The 23144-nt window shown below is 36.6% G+C and overlaps 1 protein-coding gene across 1 annotated transcript in view; it reads left to right on the top strand.

Moving 5' to 3' along the window:
* Window positions 1-23144, top strand: part of IPO11 (importin 11) — a 190210-nt gene that overhangs the window by 71606 nt on the left and 95460 nt on the right. The window contains exon 22 of the mRNA XM_008068467.2: window positions 18644-18765. Within this exon, the coding sequence (XP_008066658.2) occupies window positions 18644-18765 (122 nt within the window). The remainder of the gene's footprint in view (window positions 1-18643; window positions 18766-23144) is intronic.

The following is a 23144-nucleotide window of genomic DNA, read 5'->3' as shown; positions in this document are numbered from 1 at the left end:
TAGTGAATCTTTTTAAAAGTCCTTTTGTAGTATTTATACCACTGCATTTAAAATTTTAATTTACGCTGTTCTTATAATTTGGGATAGGAGAAAGAAAAAGTAATCTCAAAATGACAGTTGAAACTTTCACATTTTGTTCTTGCTCAAAATAGGTGATTTTATTGTGCTTAGCCATAGAATAGAATTTGATTTGTTTATGGTGCAGTTTTTCTTTACTGATGCATAGTCTGAAAAAGGATATTTTGCATATAATCATGTATTGTCTTTGTTCCATTCTTTTGATGAACTTGTTTTTAATGCTACAGATTTTGAACCACAGATTTTGAGCATTTTCTTTCTAATTATTGTGGGAGATGACCTTTTCAGCAGAGGTTTATTTTTTAAAAACTGTAGCTGAAACCTATTACCAAAATAAGTTTGGAATAGATTTTTAAAGGAGTTGGTTGCTTGAGGTGATATACGTGGTATTAAAATAAGATTTTTATGTTTTAAGTCATTAATAAAATGTATAAGATGTAGAAGATAGAGTGTACTTGATTGATATCCCAGCAATGGACAGTTTGTGCAATCTTTTGGCTTATGGATGAAGCAAATATAATTATTTCTAATACTAGGAAATTTAGAATAAGGAAATAAACATTTTAGAATGTATGTAGTTTTTCTAGAATTCAATTAATCTAATTAGGAATCTCAGCCTTTGTTTTTCTTACTTGTTTGTCTGACTCTGGATTCTCACTCTTGCTTAGACTGGAGTGCAGTGGCACAATCACGACTCAGTGTTCAACCTCCTGTCTCAGCCTCCCAAACAACTGGGGCTACAGGCATACACCACCACACCTGGATAATTTTTGTTGTTTTTTTTTTTTTTAATACAGAAAAGGTTTCACAGTGTTGCCTATGCTGGTCTCGAACTCTTGGGCTCAAGTAATCCTCTAGCCTTGGTCTCCCAAACTACTGGGATTACAGACATGAGCCACCATGCCTGGCCTCTAGCCTTTGTTTTGATGAATAAATAGGAGAGATTTTTCATTAGCATATTAATTTTAACTCTGGTGGGGTATATGTATATATTTTTTTCCCAAGAGACATAATCTTGCTGTGTCACTCAGGCTGGTGTGCAGTGGCATGATTATAGCTTACTGTAACCTCAAACTGCTGACCTCAGATGTAGCTCCTGCCTCAACCTCCCAATTAGTTGGTAATAGTAATAACATGTGCCTTCCTGTAGCTTTAGGGGTACAAGTGATTTTTGGTTACATGGATGCTTTGTATAATGGTGAAGAAGTCTGGGCTTTAAGTATACCCTCCACCCTTACCTGTGCACACCCAGTAGATGATTTTTCATTCCTACCGCTCTTCCCACCCTTCCCTTCTGAGTCTTAAGTGTCCATTATGCTGTTCTATATGGGAGTAGTTTAGCTCCAACTTATAAGTGAGAACATAGTGTTTGGTTTTTTTGTTCCTGTGTTTTTTCACTTAGGATTACAGTCTCCAATTTCATACAGGTTGCTGCAAAAGACATTCTTAAAAAATTTTTTTGTTTATTTTTGTAGAGAGGGTATCTCTTTGCAGAGAGAAAAGGTGACCTGCTCAAGTTCACACAGCTAGTGAATGATGGAGCTGGTATACAAACTTAAGCAGCCTAACTTTAGAGTCTGATATCTCAGTGAGCACATTCTGCTGCCTCCCATCCACCCTGGAATAGACACTGAAGACCGCTAGCTACTGGAGACCACTTGCTTTGACAAACTTATAGTACTCTTTTATGAGAGAAAGCATCTAGATAGACAGTTTCATAATAGCATTATAAGTGCCATGTTAGAGATATGTGCATTGTGCTATAGCAGTAGAAAGAAAAGCCATCCACGTTAACATTAAAGGTATTTTGTAGTATTTTTGGTTTATTACAACTAAAAGTATTTAAGAATATAAGAAAAGAAATTAAAGTTATTCAAAAGGAAGTGTTAGAATGCCGTGACTTCATATTTAACTTCATGTTGTTTCAATGTGGCACCACAGGTCATGATTCTATAATTAATTGAAATATATGTACTTCTTTCCTTTTTTTTATTTTTATTTTTCAAGTTTATGAGGACTCAAGCTGAGATCACAATGAATAAATATTTAATCATCAAAGTTATGGAGCTTTTTATGTGGCTGGGCTTGATGGCCCAGCCTGTAATCCCAGCACTTTGGGAGGCCGAGGCGAGTGGATTGCCTGAGCCCACGGGTTCGAGACCCGCTCGGGCAACTTGGTGAGCCCTCGTCCCTAGAACAAATCATAATGTAACTGAGCATGGTAGTACGCACCTGTAGTTCCAGCTATTTGGAAGGAAGGATCACCTGAGCCCAGCAAGTCAGTGCTGGGGTGACTGGGAACATGCGTGTCACTGCACTCCAGCCTGGGTAACAAAGTGAGACTCCAACTCAAAAAAAAAAAACAAATTTGAGGCATCTTAATTTTTTAAAATTGACATACACAGTTATGGGGTACATAGTGGCGTTTTGATACATACAATACATACTTAACAAATCAGGGTAAATAGCACATCCATCACCTCAAACATTTATGATTTCTTTATGTTGGGAACATTGAAAATTCTCTCTTCTAGCCTTCAGAGAATACAACATATATGTTAACTATAGTCATCCTATAATGCTGAAGAACCTAAAATTTACTCCTATCTAGCTATCATTTTGTGTCCTTTAACCCAGGGATTCCCAGCCCCTTGGGCCATGTCTGGTACTGGTTTGCACAGCTGGAGCTCCGCCTTCTGTCAGATCAGCAGTGTCATTAGAGTCTCATAGGAGCGCGAACCCTGTGCACACGAGGGATCTAGTTCGCATGCTTGCACCTTATGAGATGACCTGCACAACCTCGTTACCCCACCATCTGTGGAAAAATTGTCTTCCATGAAACTAGTCTCAGATGCCAAAAAGGTTGGGGTCCGGTCACTCTTCCCAGCTTCTAGTAACCACTATTTTACTCTCTACTTTTTTGAGATAGACTTTTTAAACTTTTGCGTATGAGTGAGAACATGCAGTGTTATCTTTCTGTACCTGGCTTGTTTCACTTAATGTCCTCTAGGCTCATCTGTATTTCCATGAATGAAAGGATTCCGTTCTTTTTTTAAGGTTGAATTGTATTCCATTGTGTTTATGTCTGTCTGTCTGCTTGTCTCTGTATGTATGTGAGTATGTATACATACACACACGGAAAGGGCCACGCCAAAAAACCGGAATTACTTTTTGGAGGGCAGGTCCCTTTTAGTACTGGCATCCCTTCCTAGGTGAGTGTTCTAGGAACCCATCAGCATCATTACCTTCTAGCATTGTTGTGAGAGGCTGTGAGAGGCTTCTGTGGGTTTTGTTTTAGAAATTCTTTCAACGTGTTTTCCCATTTCATGATGAATGATTTATGAGTACCTGCCCACATGGCACTGAGTGTTCAGCTGTTTTTGATGAAAAAATGGCATGACCCCCCCCATACCCCACCCTCCTTGTTTATCAGATCTCTCCCTGAGCAACTTTTTTTGGTTCCCTGGATGAAAAAAGTCCACAAAGGAATGTGGAAGAGGTGAAACAATAAACAGCAGAAGCACTAAAAGGCATCAAAATTGACGAGGTCAAAAACTGTTTTGAACAGTGGAAAAAACATGTCAGTAGGTATATTGCATCAAACGGAGAGTACTTTGAAGGTGACCGAAGTTTAAACATGTAAGAATAAATATACAATTTTTTATAAATAAATTTTGGGGCTTTTTGGGTCCCCCTCATTTATATACCGCATTTTCTTTATTCATTCGTCTATAAATGGACATTTAGGTTGATTTTGTATCCAGGATATTATTAATAGTACTGCAATACACATGGGAGTACAGGTATCTTTTCGATATATTGATTTTCTTTCCTTCGTATATATGGCCAGTAGTGAGATTGCTGGATCATATGTTAACTCCATATTGACTGTATTAGTGTACATTCTCACTAACAGATTATTCGAATTCAGTTTTCTACACATCCCTGCCAGTGTTTTTGTTTGTTTGTTTGTTTGTTTATAATAGCCTTTCTAACTGGGTTGAGATGATATCACATCATGATTTTGATTTGCATTTCCCTGATGATTGGTGATATTGAGCATTTTTTCATATACCCTTTGGCCATTCGTATGTCTTCTTTTCAAGAAATGTCTGTTCAGATCATAGGCCTATTTTAAAATCAGATTATTATTATTTTTTGCTGTTGTTTGAGTTCTTTGTATATTTTGGCTTTGTTGGATGTATGGTTTGCAAGTATTTTCTCCCATTGTTTGGATTGTCTTTTCTGTCTGTTGATAGTTGCCTTTGTTTTGTAGAAGATTTTAAATTTAACATAATCTTATTTATTTTTCCTTTTGTTGATTTTGCATTTGAGGTCTTATTCATAAATTTTTTTCCCTGATCAATGCCCTGAAGCATTTTCCCTGTCTTTTCTTCTAGTAGTTTTATGTTTGCAGGTCTTACTTTTTTTTTTTTTTTTTTTTTGAGTTGGAGTCTCACTCTGTCACCCACACTGAAGTGCGGTGACACACTCATGGCCACCACACCCTTGACCTGATGGGCTCAGGTGATCCTTCCACCTCAGCCTTCCAGGTAGCTGGAACTACAGGCATGACCCACCATGCCTGGCTAGTTTTTATTTTATTTTATTTTTTTGTTGTAGAGATGAGATATCTCTCTCTCTCTCTCTCTCTCTCTCTCTTTTTTCCCCCTGAGTTGGAGTCTCACTCTGTTCCCAGGCTGGAGGGCAGTGGCACAATCACGGCCACCACAGCCTTGACCTGCTGGGCTCAGGTGATACTTCTGCCTCAGCCTTCTAAAAATAGTTGGAACTACAGGTACATGCCACTACGCCCAGCTAATTTTTCTTGATTTATTGTGGAGATGAGGTCTTGCTAAGTTGCCCAGGCTTATCTCGAACCCCTGGGCTAAGGCATTCCTCTCTCCTCTGCCTCCCAAAGTGCTGGGATTACAGGCGTGAGCCACCTGGCAACAGGTCTTACATTTTAAGACTTTAGTCCATTTAGAGTTGGTTTATGTATATTTTGAGAGGTAGCAATCTAGTTTCGTTCTTCTGCCTCTGAATATCCAGTTCTTCCAGTACCATTTATTAAAGTAACTGATCTTTCTTCATAAATGGCACCTTTGTTTAAATTCAGTTAGCTGTAATTGTATGGATTTATTTCTGGGTTCCCTACTCTGTTCCTTTGGTCTATATGTGTTTTTATGCCTGTCTCATGCTATTTTAGTTATTATAACTTTGTAGTGTATTTTGAAATTTGGTGGTGTGATACCTTCAGCTTTGTTCTTTTTGTTCAGAATTGCTTTGACTATTTGAGGTTTTTTTGTGGTTCCATAGAAATTGTAGGATTGGTTTTCCTATTTATTTGAAGAATGTCATTGGAAATTTGATAATGTACTGAATCTGTAGATCACTTTGGGTCGTATAGTCATCTTAACAATATTAATTCCTGCAGTTTATGAACATAGAATGTCTTTCCATTTTGGGGGGGTCTTCAGTTTTTTTCTAATCCAGGTTTTGATTAAGAAAAAGTGTCATACGGGTCCATGTCAGTGTTGCATCTGGTTTGTTTAAATTCAGTTAGCTGTAATTGTATGGATTTATTTCTGGGTTCCCTACTCTGTTCCTTTGGTCTATATGTGTTTTTATGAGTTTGAATGAGTTTCAGTGACATATTATATTACTTAGATGCAGTTTAACCACTGATATTATTATTTGGACTGCTGTTAACTTCATTTTTAAGAAATATTTACTTATTTTTTTTGTAGAGATGAGCTCTTGCTATGTTGCCTAGGCTTTCCTCAAGTGATCCTTCCACCTTTGCCTCCCAAAGTGCTGGGATTATAGGCATGAGCCACTGCACCCTGCCCTGCTGTTAGCTTTAAAATATTATATCATAATGCTTACAAATAGTGGTTCTTCTTAGGCAAGTAAAATGGCTTTTCTTTGCTTATTATACAATTAAAGCACTGTGTGAGGGCTACTTCATTCACCCCTTGTTAAATTTGAAGGCAGACACATTTTTAAGTTTCAGTGATTTTGGTATCACTACTAAAACAACCCACTGTCCTTTTTCCTTTTTCCTTTTTCCTTTGCCCGCAACTTCCTCTCATCCTCTTTTATTTTTCTTTTCCTATTTCCTCTAGTCTTAGACTTTTTCTCTCATTTTAAGATGTAATTGGTTTTGTTTGTTTTGTAGTTTTTTTTTTCTTTTCCTATCTTGTGATTCTTTTGCAAAGCTTCTGCTTGGTGGGGATCAGTATTCTTAAGTTAGATTTATTCAAATATCCAGTCCCTGACCTCACTAGTGCATGTCCTTTGTTGTATTATATAAATATTTCCACCTCTTTATATCTGATAACAATCTGTCATCTGTATCCATGATGACAACTCTGGGATGGTCATTAGCACTCTTACTTAGGAGCTTAAAATATACCCCTGGCCTCTCATTTCCTATTGACATATCATTTGATAGGAAGTCAGTAATAGAAATGTAAGGAGAATATTGCTATACCCCCATCTTTAGGCTACTGGGGTAATCCAGATCTCACATTATCTATTTCCCCCTCTTCTAATTCTGTATTGTTCTTATATCCATGCTTCATGGTACTAGTGCTCAGAATTCATCAATTTCCGGAATACTGTGTTTTTATTCTGGATTAGCAATTTGGTTTTCTAGATTGGACGGCTGGTCTGATATCTGCCACATCACATTGATGAACTTTGTGTGGTTTATACATTTTCTGCATTGACCAGCTTCCCCACTGTGGCTGATGAAAAGAACTGTGAACCCTCTTTCTCTGCCTTCCTCAGGCTTTTGATTTTCTGTCTTGGGCTCAGTCTTCTGTCCTTTTTATTTTTGGTGCTAGATTTGTATTAAGTCATCTAGAACATTATCCTAAGGTGCAGTGTACTGTAATTTTTAAAGGTATGTTCTGAACACATGCTGTACTAGTTTTAAATATTCTCTAGCCCAAAGCTGACATGCAGCTGATATATATCAATGCAGTTACAACAGTTGTTAAAATATTGACATTCCTAAAAATTAGCAAGTAGGATAAAAATGGCCTTGATAATTATTATTAGTACAAAAATTATAATAATAGTATAACTTCTACTACAAAAAGTTTATTCTTTTCATAATAGCAAATCACTTCTTTTTGCTCATTTGTAAGAAAAATTTCTCGTTCATTTGAGTTTTATTGTAAGATTGTGGCAGTTCAGTCACATCTCAGGCTCCATTTTGAATTCTGGTTCTTTTGCTCTTTTCTTCAAATCTTTTGACTCTATAGGAGTATGATGAATATGTTTTATTAATAATAAACTGCAATGAGAACATCCTTTGATATATTGAAAAAGTCAAGCCATTTAGGACATCTGTTATAAATACAGGATTCAGTACAAACCAAAATACATTAAGTCTTTATTCCTGAAATGAAGAAATTCTTAATATTTCTACAAAAATATAGTGTCTTATTATTTCTTTTAAATTAATTAATTATTTTTTAATTAATTTATTTATTATAAAGATGTAGGGTACAATTCAGGGTTAGGTATACAAACATGTCATATTATTTCTAGTGCTATAAATTTAGGATGCAAAGGTACCTAAGGGTTGTATCACTAAATATTGAAGATTCTAAATTATATTTCATCAGAACATTGGTCATGTTCTGTTACAGTTCATGACAAAAGAAAATCTTTGTAATAATCAGTGAGGAAAACACAGTAAAGCAACATCAAATGAATTCACAATAGATAGTTAATTAAGGAATGAAATATTTAATAGAATCTTTAGAAAATTAATAATGATATGGGACCATTATTACATTCTAGATTCGTTTCCTGTCTGTTAGAAACATGTGCAGCGGAGATATTGTGGCTTGGTTCCAATAACACAAGTTCAGTTACCCACTGCACATAGAAGTTATGTTTCCACTATTCTCTATTATAGTAAGTGTGTAATAGCATTATGTCTAAAATAACAATGTACATACCTTAATTTAAAGTAGTTTCTTTTTAAAAATGCTAATGATCATCTGAATCTTTAACGAATAGTAATATTTTTGCTGGTGGAGGGGCTTGCCTTGATGGTAGTAGCTGGTGGCTTATCAGGGTGGTGGTTGGTGAAGTTTGGGGTGGTTGTAGCAGTTTCTTAAAATAAGAAAACTGTGAAATTTGCCACTTCGACTGATGCCTTCCTTCTTGAAAGATTTCCCTGGAGCATGTGGTATGTTTGATGCTATTTGATCCACAGTAGCATTCCTGTCAAAATTGGAGTAAATCCTCGTAGACCCTGTAATATTCTAAATACTCTAAATTTTTTTTGTTGTAATTTCAACAATGCTTACAGCATCTTCAATAGGAGTAGAGTTTATCTCAAGAAACCACTTCTTTTTGCTCCTCCATAAGAAAAAAACTTCTCATCTATTTGAGTTTTATCCTGAGATTGCAGCAGTTCAGTCACATCTCAGGCTTCACTTCAAATTCTGGTTCTTTTGCTTTTTCTTCACATCTGCAGTTGTTTCCTACACTGAAGTTTTGAACCCCTCAAAGTCATCCAGCAGAATTGGAATCAACTTTTTCCAGAGTCCTGTTAATATTGGTATTTTTGATCTTTTGATTTTCTCCTTTGAATTCTGAGTGTTCTTTTTTTCCCCCCAAAGTTTCCATCTTGTATTTAGATTAATTTAGGGGGTTTTTGATTTTGTTTTTTTCAAAGAAGGGTGCAGTTCAGGGTTAGGTATACAAATAGTCACTGTACAGGTAAAGTTTGGGCCTCACTTTGGTCCCCATTTCACCTGGTTTAAGAACAGGTACCTTTATTGATTGCTTATAATATTATGATAATTACTCAGTCCATTTATGAGTGAGAACATGTGGTACTCTGTTTCTGTGACAGATCACTGAGTATTATAGACTCTAAATCCATCCAAGTTACTGTGAAGCTCATAACTTTTCCTTCTTTATGACTGCGTAATAGTCCATCATGTGTATGTACTGCATTTTTTTGAAGTTCAGCAGAAGAATCCAAATCACCAAAGTTAAAGCCCAAATACAGGATGTAGAAGACAAAAATATCATAGAAAAAAATCGACAAAACAAAATTCTGGTTCTTTGAAAGGATAAACAAGATCGACAGACCCCTAACCAGACTGACCAAGAAAAAAGAGAGAAAAAGCCCAAATAAACACAATTGGAAATGCAAAATATCAAATCACAACAAACCCTGAAGAGATTACTATGTACACTTGTATGGAAACAAACTTGAAAACCTAAATGTAATGGATGACTTTCTGACATCACACAACTTCCCAAGGTTGAAACAAGAAGAAATTGAGACATTAAATTGACCAATGACAACCCAGGAAATCGACTCTGTCATAAAAAAACTACCCACAACAAAAAGTCCTGGACCAGGAGGCTTTCCAGTGGAATTCTACAAATTATACAAGGAAGAACTGATACCAGTCCTATTGAAAGTATTCCAAGCAATAAAGACAGAATTCTCCCCAAATCATTTTATGAGGCTAACACCACACTGATACCCAAACTGGGTAAAAATGCAACAAAGAAAGAGAACTATAGGTCAATATCCCTGATGAACATAGATGCAAAAATGAATGTTCTTAGTGACACCCTAAATTAATGGTGAATTTTTTTCCAGAAGGTTTTCAATTTACTTTGCCCAGATCCATCAGAAGAATCACTATCTATGTCAGTTATAGCCTTATTAAATGTGTTTCTGAAATAGTAAGACTGAAATTTGAAATGATACCTAATCCGTGGGCTACAGAATGGATGTTGTGTTAACAGGCATGAAAACAACATTAAGCTTGTATTTCTCCTTCAGAGCTCTTGGAGAATGCACCGGGTGCATTGTCAATGAGCAGTAATATTTAGGAAGAAATCTTTTTTCTGAGTAGCCAATATCAACAGTGGGCTTAAACTATTCAGTAAACCATGCTGTAAACAGATGTCATTTTCTCCAGGCTTTGTTTTTTAAGGCAGAGTAAATGTAGCATAATTCTTAAGGGCCTTGAAACTTGTGGAATAGTAAATGAGCATTGACTTCAACTTAAAGTCACCAGCTGCATTAGCTCCTATCGAGAGAATCATCCTGTCTTTTGAAGTCAGGTATTGACTTCTCCTCCCCTCCTAGGCAAGTCCTATCCAATGGAAGACTTCTGTCTACATTGAACATTTGTTGTTTACTGTATGTAGCCACCTTCATCAGTTATCTTAACTGTATCTTCTGGGTAACTTGTTGCAGCTTCTACATTGGCACTTATTGCTTTACCTTTCACTTTTGTGTTGTAGATGAGGCTTTCTAAATCTCATGGACCAACCTCTGCTAGTTTCCAACTTTTCTTCTGCAGCTTCCTCACCTTTTTCAACCTTCAAAGAATTGAAGAGAGTTAGGGCCTTGCTCTGGGTTAGGCCTTGGCTTAAGGAAGTGTTGTGACTGGTTTGTTTTCTCTATCCAAACCACTCAAACTTTTTCCATATTGGCAATAAGGCTGTCTTTCTTTCTTTTCATTCATATGTTCACTAGAGTAGCACTTTTAATTTTTTAAGAATACTTGTTTGGCTCAAGAGGCCTAGCTTTTGGCCAGTTTCAGTTTTTTGCATGTCTTCCTCACTAAGCTTAATCATTTCTAGCTTTTGATTTACAGTGAGAGAAGTGCAACTCTTCCTTTCACTTAAACACTTAGATGCCATTTTAGTGTTATTAATTGACCTAACCTTAATGTTATTGTGTCTTAGTGAGTAGGAAGGCCTTTTGAGAAGAGGGTGAGAGACAAGGGAACTTTCAGTTGCTGGAATAGTCAGACACACATGTCATTTTTTGATTGAGTTAGCCGTCTTGTATGGCTATGATTCATCATGCAAAACAATTGTAACAGAAACATCAAAGATCACTGATTGCAGGTCACCCTAGCAGATGTATTAATAATGAATAAGTTTGAAATATTGTAGGAATTATCAAAATATGATACAGAGACATAAAGTGACCACATTCTGTTGGAAAAAATGTCACTGAAATAATTATTTGATGAGGAATTGCCTTAAAACTCTAATTTTTAAAATATGCACTGTCTGCAAACACAAGAAAGCAACATGCAATAACATAAGATACCTCAACATTTACTTAAATGAGAAAACAGCTTTTGGAAATACTTTGATAAATATGAGAAATTTAAGACTGAAAATATTTAACAATGTGCAGTGATCTTCTAAAGCTAGATAAAAGAACATGTTAATAATAAACTTTTTGAGGTTGAAAAAGAATGTTTCCATGAGAAATAGTCACATGAAAACCTAATTGAATTTTGTACTAATGGTGCCAGTGTTCTCTAGGGAGAATGTGTACACAGTAGTTTCAGCCAGAATTTTTTAAAAAGTGTTTATGTTTTAATTTGGTTCTGAGTCACTGAATTTAATAATGTGCAATACATGATGTAAATCAGATTAATCACTAAAACTTTTCTTGATAATTTTTTTTTTTTTGAGTTGGAGTCTCACTTTGTTGCCCTGGCTGGAGTGCAGTGGCAAACTCCTGGCCACACCAGCGTCGACATGCTGGGCTCCTGCGATCCTTCCGCCTCAGTCTTCCAAGTAGCCGAAACTATATACACGTGTTACCACGCCTGGCTAAATCTTTTTATTTATTGTAGAGATGAGGTCTCGCCAACTTTCTGGGGCTGGTCTCGAACCCGTGGACTCAGGCAGTCCTCTCGCCTTGGCCTCCCAAAGTGCTGGGATTACAGGCTGAGCCACCATACCTGGCCGACAAATTTTATGCTTGCTATAATATATTAACTAAGCAACAGAATGATTTAAGTAATTTAAGTAATAAATTTGAAGACCAGAAATTGAATACTGAAATTGGAAGAATATTTGGACTGCTGTGAGCAACCTTTAATAGTAGAGCTATAAAAACAGTTTGAAAATAGAATCAGTTGTTTAAATAGGCACTTTTTAAAATGCCATTGCCAGGCCATTGTGGGCATTGTGGTGTGACCATGTTTTTTCTTAAGCTTTGCCCCCCCCCACCTTGGGGAGGTGAATCTCCTCTTTCTCTAATTTACTTTCTAAATAAACTATATTTTCTAATCTAAAAAAATGTACTTTAATATAAATTGTGCAATGGGAATAATTCATTATTTTATCTGTAGCCTTTTAATAAATAAATTGAATCAGCCAGGCTCGGTGGCTCAGCCTGTAATCCCGCGCCTTTGGGAGGCTGAGGTGAGTGGATTGCCTGAGCCCACGGGTTCGAGACCCGCCTGGGCAGCGAGACCTCATCTCTGCAATAAATCAAAAAATCAGCCGGGCGTGGTAGTGCATGCCTGTAATTCCGGCTACTCGGAAGGCTGAGGCGGAAGGATCGCCGGAGCCCAGCAGGTGAGGCTGCAAAAAATAAAAAAATAAAAAATAAATAAATAAATTGAATCATACAATGTATATTCTTTGGGGATTTTTTTGTTTTGTTTTGAGGGTCATGCATGTTATTGTATATATTCATAAGCCATTTCTTTTTATTACTGAGCAGTATTCCACTGCATGATTCTATCACAATTCATCCTTTTGCTTATTGATAGACATTTCAGTCATTTCTAGTTTTTGGCTATTATGAACAAAACTGGTATGAATATTTGTGTATGAGTCTTCATGTGAGTATGTTTTGTTTTGTTTTTCCCTAGCAGATCTGTAGGAGCAAAATATTGTGTCATAAGATGTATGTTTAAGAAGTGCCAAAATGTTTTCTCACTGATTTTAGAATTTTGCAGTCTCATCAGTGTGTGAGTTTTAGTTGTTCCTTAATCCTCAGTGACACTTGCTGTTCTCCATGTTTCTCATTTCAACCATTCCAATGGATTTCTAATGGAAGTCTCATTGTGGCTTAATTTGCATTTTTCTCGTGACTAGAGATGTAACTCATCTTTGTGTGCTTAATAGCCATTTGTGTATTGTCTGTGAAGTGCTCTAAAATCTTTCGCGATTTTTGAAGGTAGATTTGGCTTATCATTGAGCTATGAGTTGACGTATATTCTAGATTCAAGTTTTTGTTTTTTCTTATTCAAAGTAGTTTTGGCTATTCTGTTTTTGTCGCCTTTGCATGTAAACTTTAGAAACATCCTGTCAGTTTCTACAGAAAAAGTGGCTGCTGAGGTGATACTGAACTGAATTATATTGATCCTATGGCTCAATTTAGGGAGGATTGACTTTTTAGTAATAATTAATGTTCCTGTTTATGAACATAGATTTATATTTATGCAGGTAATTTGTAGTATTCTCAGCATTATCTTATAGTTTTTATTGTACATGTTTTTATGTATTTTGTTAAATTTATCCTAAGTATTTCTTGGTTTTGATGCCGTTGTAAATAGTGTTTTGAGAATTTCAGTTTCCAGTTGCTCATTTGTAGTAAATAGAAATGAAATTGTTTTTTGTATATTGACAAAGTATCTTGTGACCTTAATAAACTTATCAGTAGTTTTGTTGTAGATTCTTTAGAATTTTGTACATACACAATTATGTTTCAATTTGACTTCTTTTCCCTCCTGCATCCCTCTGCCTCTATTTTTTGGCCTCACTGTAATGGTTCAGTATTATGGTGAGTGAAAGTGTTGACGTATTTATTAGAATTCTTCATATTCTATCACAAAGAATTTTAGATTTGACCCAAAAGGGGGTACTTGAACATAAAAAATGAAGGGACACCAAGAAAATAGAAGATACTATTACAGAATGAAATATGATTTCCCATTCATTTAAAATAATATATTCAGCCGGGCTCAATGTCTCAGCCTGTAATCCCATGCCTTTGGAAGGCTGAGGTGAGTGAATTACCTGAGCCCGTGGGTTTGAGACCCGCCTGGGCAACTTGGCAAGACCTCATCTCTACAATAAATTAAAAATTAGCTGGGCGTGGTAGCGCGTGCCTGTAGCTCCAGGTACTTGGAAGGCTGAGGCGGAAGGATCGCCGGAGTCCAGCAGGTCGAGGCTGCAGTGACCGGGAGTGGCCACTGCACTCCAGTCTGGGTGACAGAGTGAGACTCCAACTCAAAAAAATAAAAATAAAATATTCCAAGAAAATTATATAATTATATGGACTACTTTTCATTTGGTGATATGTGAAAAATATGTTGAATTTTTAGATTCACTTACTTATTATATATTGAGCTTGGGTCAAATGACAGTTGTGAGGTTCTGCCGATGCATGAATGTCCACATTATTTGTAATAACCCCAAACCAGAAACAACCCATATGTCCCTCAGTGGGTGAATAGTTAAGCAAATTATGGTACATCTGTACCATGGACTGCTACTCAGCAATAAAAAAAGAAACAACAAGTTAATACAAGCAACAAGTTGGATAGATCTCAAGGGAATTATGCTGAGTAAAAATAAGCTGTTTTCAGTAGGTTGCATACTGATTCCATTTATACAGGAATAAACGATTTCATTTATATAATATTCTTGAAATGTAATCCTAGAAACAGATTATTGGTTTCAGGGGGTGGGATTTGCAGGGAGGGAGTAGTAGTGGCTAAAAGAGGTATCACTATGAGGTCTGTGGTGATGGAACTGTTCTGCATCTTGATTGTGGTGGTGGCTACTCTTATAAAACTGCCAAGAACTGCCCCCTCTCCCCATGAGTGCATGTATTGCTGATGAAATCTGAATTAACTCTTGTGGATCATAGCAATGTTAAGTTCATGTTTCAATAATATACTGTACTTATATAAGATACTAATATTGGGGAGGAGGGTGAAGAGTTTGAGACTTTTCTGTACTTTTTTTCCAATTTCCTGTGAATCTATAAATACTTTTTTGGGTTTTGTTTTTTGTTTTTTGTTTTTTTTGAGTTAGTTTCTCACTCTGTTACCCAGGCAGAAGTGCACTGGCATGGTCATGGCTACTGCAGCCTCGACCTTGACCGTACCCATTTATTTACATATCACATATCACATATAGCCTCTGGTGATCCTTCTGCCTCAGCCTTCCAAGTAACCAGAACTACAGATGCGTGCCACCACTTCTGGCTAATTTTTTTGGTTTATTGTAGAGACATGGCCTCACAATTTTGCCAAGGCTAGTCTCAAACTCTTAGACCAAACAGTCCTCTTGCCTCTGCCTCCCAAAGTACTAGGATTACAGACGTGGACCACTACACCCGGCCTCTATAATAAAATCTTTTTTGATAAAACATTAAAAAAGAGAGAAAGTGAAATAAAATTAATAACATTAAACCAACAAATAAAATATAAATTTTGGATAAAGAATTATAGCTCTTTAGGGACATTAGAGATATTGAATCTCTAAGTATCTCATACTGTAACTTAGACTAGAAAAGATTTGAATGTAACTGCAGCTTGTTTAACAGAAAATGAGAGGTCTTTTATGACCATGAACGTTAACAGAAATTGCTACTTGCTGAGACTACAGATTGTCTCTTGATTACAGGCTGCTTATTCTTTTTTTTTTTTTTTTTTAATGACCCAGAGATCTTTTATTTTTGACATCTATTAAGCCATGAATTCATAGGGAATAGGTTCCAGAAGCTTGGGCTCCTTTCCGTTGGTTCTCACAAAGTGTGCTTCTCTAGAGCAGGCTGGCGCTTCAGCTGAACACACGTGCCTTTCTCCTTGACTTCCTTCTTTTTCTGGTCATTTTCCTTCACGCATTTCAGGAAGCTATCTTGACTCTTCGAGTGCTTAATGTGCTCAGTTCGCACATTAATTCTCTTGGCAAGAATCTTGCCCTTGACTTGTTTGTTAACAACAGTGCCAACAGCATGCTGGGTGACCTTGTAGACTCTTCCTGTCTTGCCATGGTAACATTTGTGGGGCATTCCTTTCTGAACAGTACCCATTCCCTCGATGTCTGCAATATCACCTTTTTTATAGATTCATATGTATGTGGTCAAAAGAACAACTCCATGTTTTCTTAACAGCCTGGAGAACATGTACCGGGTGCCCTTCCTCTTTCCCTTTGTGTTAATCATTTTGGCAAATTACTGGAAGATGGTGGTTCCAGCCGAAAGGCAGTTTGCTTATTCTTAATCGCAAATCCCAAATGCTTCAGAATCAGAAACTGCGAGCACTGACATGATCCCCAAAGGAAATGTTTATTGGAGTATTTTGAATTTCAGATTTTTGAATAAGGAATTTTCAATTGGTATATGCAAATATTCCAAAATCCGAAGTACTTCTGGTCTCAAGCATTTCAGATAAGGTATACTCAACATTTAATAGTAATAGTTTATGACATAAAATTATACAAAATTTTCATATGAGAAATTGCCCATTTGTTCACCTATCCTTTATGACTTATTTTAGGAGTTGAGTGTTGTGCGTGAGATCATATGGCCCACAAAACCTAAAATACTTACTATCTGGCTCTTTACAGAAAAAACTTGCTAACCTCTAGTACTCTGTTTGTTTAACTAAAACCTCCTCAAGTTCAGTGTTACTATATGCTATTGTTTGTTAAATATTTTTATATTAAAGGAGATAAGTATAAATTATAAATAAATAAAATTAGACTGCATTGCAATATCTGTCTTTGCTGATTGCTTTTAAAATAATTTTTTTATTTTTTGAGTTAGAGTTTCTGTTGCCCAGGCTAGAGTACAATGGCATAGTTATGATTCACCACATCCTCACAACTCGTGGTTTCAAGCAGTCCTTCTGCCTCAGCCTCCCAACCAGCACTATAGGTGCATGCTACCATTCCCAGCCAAGTTTTTTATTTTTATTTTTTTGGTAGAGACGAGATCTTGCTATGTTTCCCAGGCTGATCTTGAGTTCCTGGGCTCAGGCAGTCCTTCTGCCTCAGCCTCCCTAAGTGCTAGGATTACAGACATGAGCCACCATGCCCAGCCTGATTGCTTTTTATTTCAAGCAAATTTATTACTATGTATTCAGTTTTATTTCTTATTTTCTTACAAGCCCACAGTTAACATCATAAGGATTCAGTTTTATATGTTACATTTAATGATAACCTGATATTTGCTTTTATAATGGTTATGATTTGTTTTTAAATTTTGCTTATTGGATTTTATTACAGTAAACCTCTATCTGTACCTGTTTTTTCCCAATTAAATATGATTCAAATATACCATAGAATAAATCAGAAGTTACCAAATTGTCTTGATTCATGGTACTTTTAGTGTTTTAGTAATATTTTCACAGTGCTCCTAGGCCATAGGAAATACTGTATAAGCAAATCTTTAGATCCACTTTCAATCTATGTGATAAGTACCCTTGATCGCATTTTGTAGATCCTAATTTTATTGGTCAAGGTTCTCCAGAAACAGAACCAGCAGAGTGCATTGATGCATGTGTGTGTGTGTGCGCGTGCACGCGTATGTGCAAAGAGAGAGGGAGTGTTGTGTGAAAGGGCCATATATGCAAAGTGGCTCCCAAATGAGGAATCAGCTGAGAAAGCAAAAAACAAGGCAGATAAATCTACTTTGTCAGTAAAGGGTGTTTATTGGGGGAACTTAGACAGAAGTGTGGGCTTGGATGGCATCAAGAAAGGTAGATATCTGCACTGCTCTTGTCCAGACCTGAGGCTTCTAGACCTCAGGGTAAAGGTATATATGCTCTGTGTTAGACAATTAAAGGCAACTCTCCAGAACAGGCAAGGGTGCTATATGCATCATAGCCTGTTATTTGTGCCATAGCACCAAAGTACTTTATTCTTACACTAGGGACAGTAAAATAGAAATCAGGAGGCATTCGTGGGACTAGCACTAATTAGAAACCAACATGGTGTATTAGCATCCAAGCTGGAGTCACTTTTGCCCCCACACAGGAATTAAAGAACAGGTTTACATGATTGTAGCGTCTGGTAGATCTGAATTTTGTACAGCAGGCTGGAAACTCAGGCAGGATTTCTATGTTACAGTCTTGAGGCAAATTTCCCGGGAATGCTGTTTTTGCTCCTAAGGCCTTCAACTAATTGCATGAAGCCCACTCACATTATCTGGGAGAATCTTCTCTACTTAAAGTCAACTCTAGTAAATGTTAATTACATCTATAACATACTTTCACAGCAACACCTAGATGTTATGTTGATTTATTTTTAATTGAGTATACAAACAGGAAATATTTTGTTTTACTTTGAAATTCTACAGTTTGAGGTTGCAACCTGTCTTCTCTGATAGCAGCAGCAAATCAATCTAACGAATTGTAGAACATTGAACAATAGTCATCCAAGTGAATTTAGCTACAATAAGTATTGCAAGTTGACAATTTTGAAAAATTCATGTTTTTTTCATTGTACCAGATTGGTGATTTATTATGTGAAATTGCTGAAATCACTTATTGGCTACATACATGTATTGAATAAGTCTACTTAGCTCTCAGAATTAGCTAAAGTGAATTTCTGGTTCTGCTCAAATTATTCCTTACCAGTTCAGGGCTTGTCCCAAATTCAGGTATTCCAGTTCTATGGTTTACCTTGATTGAATGTAGCAACGACTTACAAGATTTTAGCCTTTAACAGTACTTATCTGCAGGTAAATAGCATTTCAAATGTTTTGAGACACCTCCTCCTCTTGTTTCAGATGGACCAGCTTTTGGGAAATATGATTGAAATGTGGGTTGATCGAATGGACAACATCACCCAGCCTGAAAGAAGAAAACTTTCAGCTTTGGCTTTGTTTTCTCTTCTGCCATCTGATAATAGGTGAGGAAATGTTTTCTTAAAATTTGTTTCTTGGCTAGGCTCGGTGGCTCAGCCTATAATCCCAGCACTTTGGGAGGCCAAGGCGAGTGGATTGCCAGAGCCTGCCGGTTCGAGACCAGCCTGGACAACTTGGTGGGTCCTTGTTTCTACCATAAATCAAAAATTAGCTGGGCATGGTAGTGCACGCCTATAGTACCAGCTACTTGGAAGCCTGAGGAGGAAGGATTGCCAGAGCCCAGCAGTTTGAGGTTGCGGTGGCCAGGAGCGTGCCACTGTACTCCAGGCTGGACAACAGAGTGAGACTCCAACTGAAAAAAATAAAAAAAATTCTTGTTTCTTCAAAGCATCAAAATGTTAACATTATTTTTTGGCCATCAGTATTACTTTGTGTTGCTGGGTAGTGGTGCTTTTATGTGTACAGATGCTAATTTTGTTAGATAATGATGTGATAAGTGTTACTCTAGATCTAGAAAGGAATGGGTGGCACATTTCACGCTTGGGTGGTGAGGCCTCCAGTTTAATTTGGTTGTGTTCATTTGCCAGTATATTTCTTTCAAAGAATTTTCATTTTTTTATATTAACCAGATTTTGTTAGACTTATGCTAGATCCTCTTTTTACCTAGATATATTAAATATCTAATACTTTAAAGTCAATAGCACTTTATAGAAACTCATGAATATTATTAAATAATTTTTTGGATTATTTATTTATTTGTCTATTTATTTATTTTTGAGTTGTGGTCTTACTCCATCACCCAGGCTGAGTGCATTGGCACAATCACAGTTCACTGTGCTTGACCGTCTAGACTCAAGTGATCCTCCTGTCTTTGCCTCCTTAATCGCTGGGACTACAGGTGCATGACCTTGCCTGGCTCACTTATTTTTAGTTTTATTTTTTGTAGAGACGAGGTCTCACTGTGTTGCCTAGGCTGGTCTTGAACTCCTGGGCTCAAACAATCTTCCCACCTTGGCCTCCCGAAGTGCTGGGATTATAGATGTGAGCCATCACGCCCTGCCTATTTTGGATTGTTTGTAAAAATTTACAAGTTTGGTTTTTTCTCCTTAAAAATTTTCATTTCCATAAAGCAAATATAAGATGCTTTGATTTGGTCATTTAAAGAAGAATGTCTGTTTTTCTTTTTCTTTTTCTTTTTCTTTTCTTATTTGAGTGGGAGTTTCACTCTGTTGAGTCTGTAGTGCTCACAACCACTGCAGACTTGACCTGCTGGGCTCAGGTGGTCCTTCTGTCTCAGCTTTCCAAATAGCTAGAACCGCAGGCATGCACCACCACGTCCAGCTAAAGTTTTGATTTTGTGTAGAGACGAGGTCTCCCTGAGTTTCTCAGGCTGGTCTCGAACCCCTGGGCTCAGGTAATTCTCTCGCCTCCTCCTCCCATAGTGCTGGCATTACAGGTGTGAGCTATCACGCCCAGCCTGTTTTCTTTAAAATCTTTATTTTTGTGGGGTTTGGCAGTATACACTTTTTTGGGTACAGTTTATTCTATATAAACATTATTTGATAGTCAGTGGTTAGTTCTCATCACATTGAGTGTATAGATTTTTAAAAGTGGAGATGGTTACATAGATAACCAACCTATAGAGTTTGATTAGTGAATCATCAACCATATTACATTTTCTGGATAACTGCACATGGATACAGTATGGGATATTCCTTAATTCCTTTGGCCTGCGAGCTTTGTTGAGTCTTGTATCAATGCACACATCTGAAGTCCCCATATCTCTGGATTTCTTTAAGTGTCCTGTGGGCATGCTTCCTGAAGCTCATTTTGTAGATGTGTTTGTGAATGTTGATGCTGTATTCTTAATTACCACCTCATTGATGGCGTAGCAGACCTTCTTCTTGCTACCCTTCTATGCCAGAGCTGTTCTGCTATGCCTCTAGTTTTTTCTACTTTTAATTGTAAAGTCTTAAAAGCAGGCCTGAGTACTTGATTCTGTGTGATAGCATATTTAAACTTCATATCTTCAGAAATTTTTAGAGCATATACATTCTAGTGATAACTTAGTGATATAAGTTAAATTTGTTTTAGAAATCCCTCTTGTTCTTTATGTAATATTTACTTCTACTATGGTAATTTGAATTAAGAACATAGGTAATTATTTTGTCCTAATATTATAGCAATAGATAATAGTTACTGAATGGAATACACTTTGCTAAATGCCTTAAGTTTGTATCTCATTTAAATCTTAAGTCCCACACAGTATGGGCATGATTATCCTTTCTTACAGAGCTACAAGTACTTTAAAATGTCAAGTAACATTTTTGAGGTAAGAGATCTAGAATGTGGCATGGGATAGACCAGATTTGGCATGAGCAGCTTAATGCCAGGACTTCCTCTTTTAACCACCAGGTGACACTGCTTCCTAGGTGGACATGCACAAGACGGACAGATTTCCTCAACTATGAGATGCGTTGGCATCTTATTTACTATTGGAAGCCAAATTAGCTATCTACATTTTACCTTATTGCTGTTTCTCTTGCTCTCAGTGAGAAAACAGTGACTTGAGAATTATTCAGGCTTTTAATATTGAAATGTTCAAGAACTTAGTCCTTGACAGTAGTCAACACTGTATAAACATTTGTTAGATAAATTAATGAGTGGAAATGAGAGTTAATAAGGCATGCTAGAGTTTTCCCTAACATTAAGTACTGAAATTATTGAGAGAAACTAGAAATAACACATTTTAAGTATAGAAAGATTTTTTTTTTTTTTTTTGAGTTAGAGTCTCACTCTGTCGCCCAGACTGGAGTGCAGTGGCTGCCCCCGGCCACTGCAGCCTCGACCTGCTGGGCTCCGGCTATCCTTCCGCCTCAGACTTCCGAGTAGCCAGAATTACAGGTGCGCGCTACCACGCCCAGCTAATTTTTGATTTATTGCAGAGATGAGGTCTCACCAAGTTGCCCAGGTGGGTCTCGAACCCGCGGGTTCAGGCAATTCACTCACCTCAGCCTCCCAAGGCGCAGGATTACAAGCTGAGCCACCAAGCCCAGCTAGGATATCTAATTTTATCTAAAACATATTCATTTTATATTTTTCATGAGAATGTTTATTTCACTATATAATGTTATATAAATGTATGGCTTTTCAGAAATATTTTTGACATATAAATTGGGGAAATTTAATACAGGTTAAGCATGCCCTATCTGAAATGCTTGGGACCAGAAGTGTTTCAGGTTTTGGATTTTTTGGGGTTTGGAATACTTGCATTTACATAATGAGATATCTTGGGTATATGAAATTTATTTACATCTTACATATACCTTATTACACATAGTCTGTAGATAATTTTATATAATATTTTAAATAATTTTGTATATGAAGCAGTACTCATGTGTAAAAATTTCCACTTGTGGCATCATGCCAGCACTCAAAAAATTTCAAATTTTCGAGCATTTCAGGTTTTTGACTAGGAATACTCTGTCTATAACTGATACCTATAAAAAAATTATCAATTAGACTGGAGCTTATATCAACCTACATAAATTGAGGGAGAGGACTTTTTATTAAGACTTGAAATTCTCTTAAACATTAAATTTTAATTTAAAAGTTGTGAGGCAATAGACTTGTAATAGGAATATCAGAATCTTATTTTTGCTTTTAAAATGAAGTATGGACAAATTGGATAGGCATTTGTGAGCTCATGTCAGTTTAAGAGAACTGAGAAAGTCTTGAATAATATTTGAGTAGAATTTTAAAGAATACGGATTGAACTTTATAATATCCTTAATAGACCAGTGAGTAAAAATACACTGATACAGAAAATGTAACAATCTGGAGAAAAAAACAAACTTAATTGCACTAGAAATTTGCCACACAGTCATTGACCTGTGATTTAATAAGATTTGTAGTTTGTGGAAGGGAGTGTTGAGTCAGCAGTATTTTCTTTCCTGTTCGTAACCTTTCTTCTGGTTAACTACATAGTTGTTGGAGTTTGGGAAATTTTCTACCTTCTCCATCCCTAAAGCTTATTTTCTGATTTTTTTTCATATAACAATATTTTCCTATTCCTGTGTTTCTTTCAGATTTTGCAATATACCATTTCCTTTTTTCCCAAATGAGCATGTCTGAAGTATAATGTTAATGATTTGAAAAATCAAGCTAAATTGGGAATGTCATTTTTTCCATATTTTATTATAATGGCATTTGGGACCTGATGAGTATTTGTTGTGGGAGGCTTTTCTCTGTATTTTACAATGTTTAGCATTATCCTTGCCTCTATCTGCTAGATGCCAGTAGTGCTATCTCCTTGCCCCCTCAGGTCACGCCAATCAAAAATATCATCACATATTGCCATTAGATATCCCTGGGGACAAATTACCCCTAGGTTAGAACCCCCATTCTAACAAATGACCGTTTG

Source organism: Carlito syrichta, unplaced genomic scaffold, assembly GCF_000164805.1.
Source record: "Carlito syrichta isolate Samal-C Ts95f unplaced genomic scaffold, Tarsius_syrichta-2.0.1 Scaffold108683, whole genome shotgun sequence".
Taxonomy (NCBI): domain Eukaryota; kingdom Metazoa; phylum Chordata; class Mammalia; order Primates; family Tarsiidae; genus Carlito; species Carlito syrichta.
This window is presented reverse-complemented; position numbering and strand designations above follow the sequence as displayed.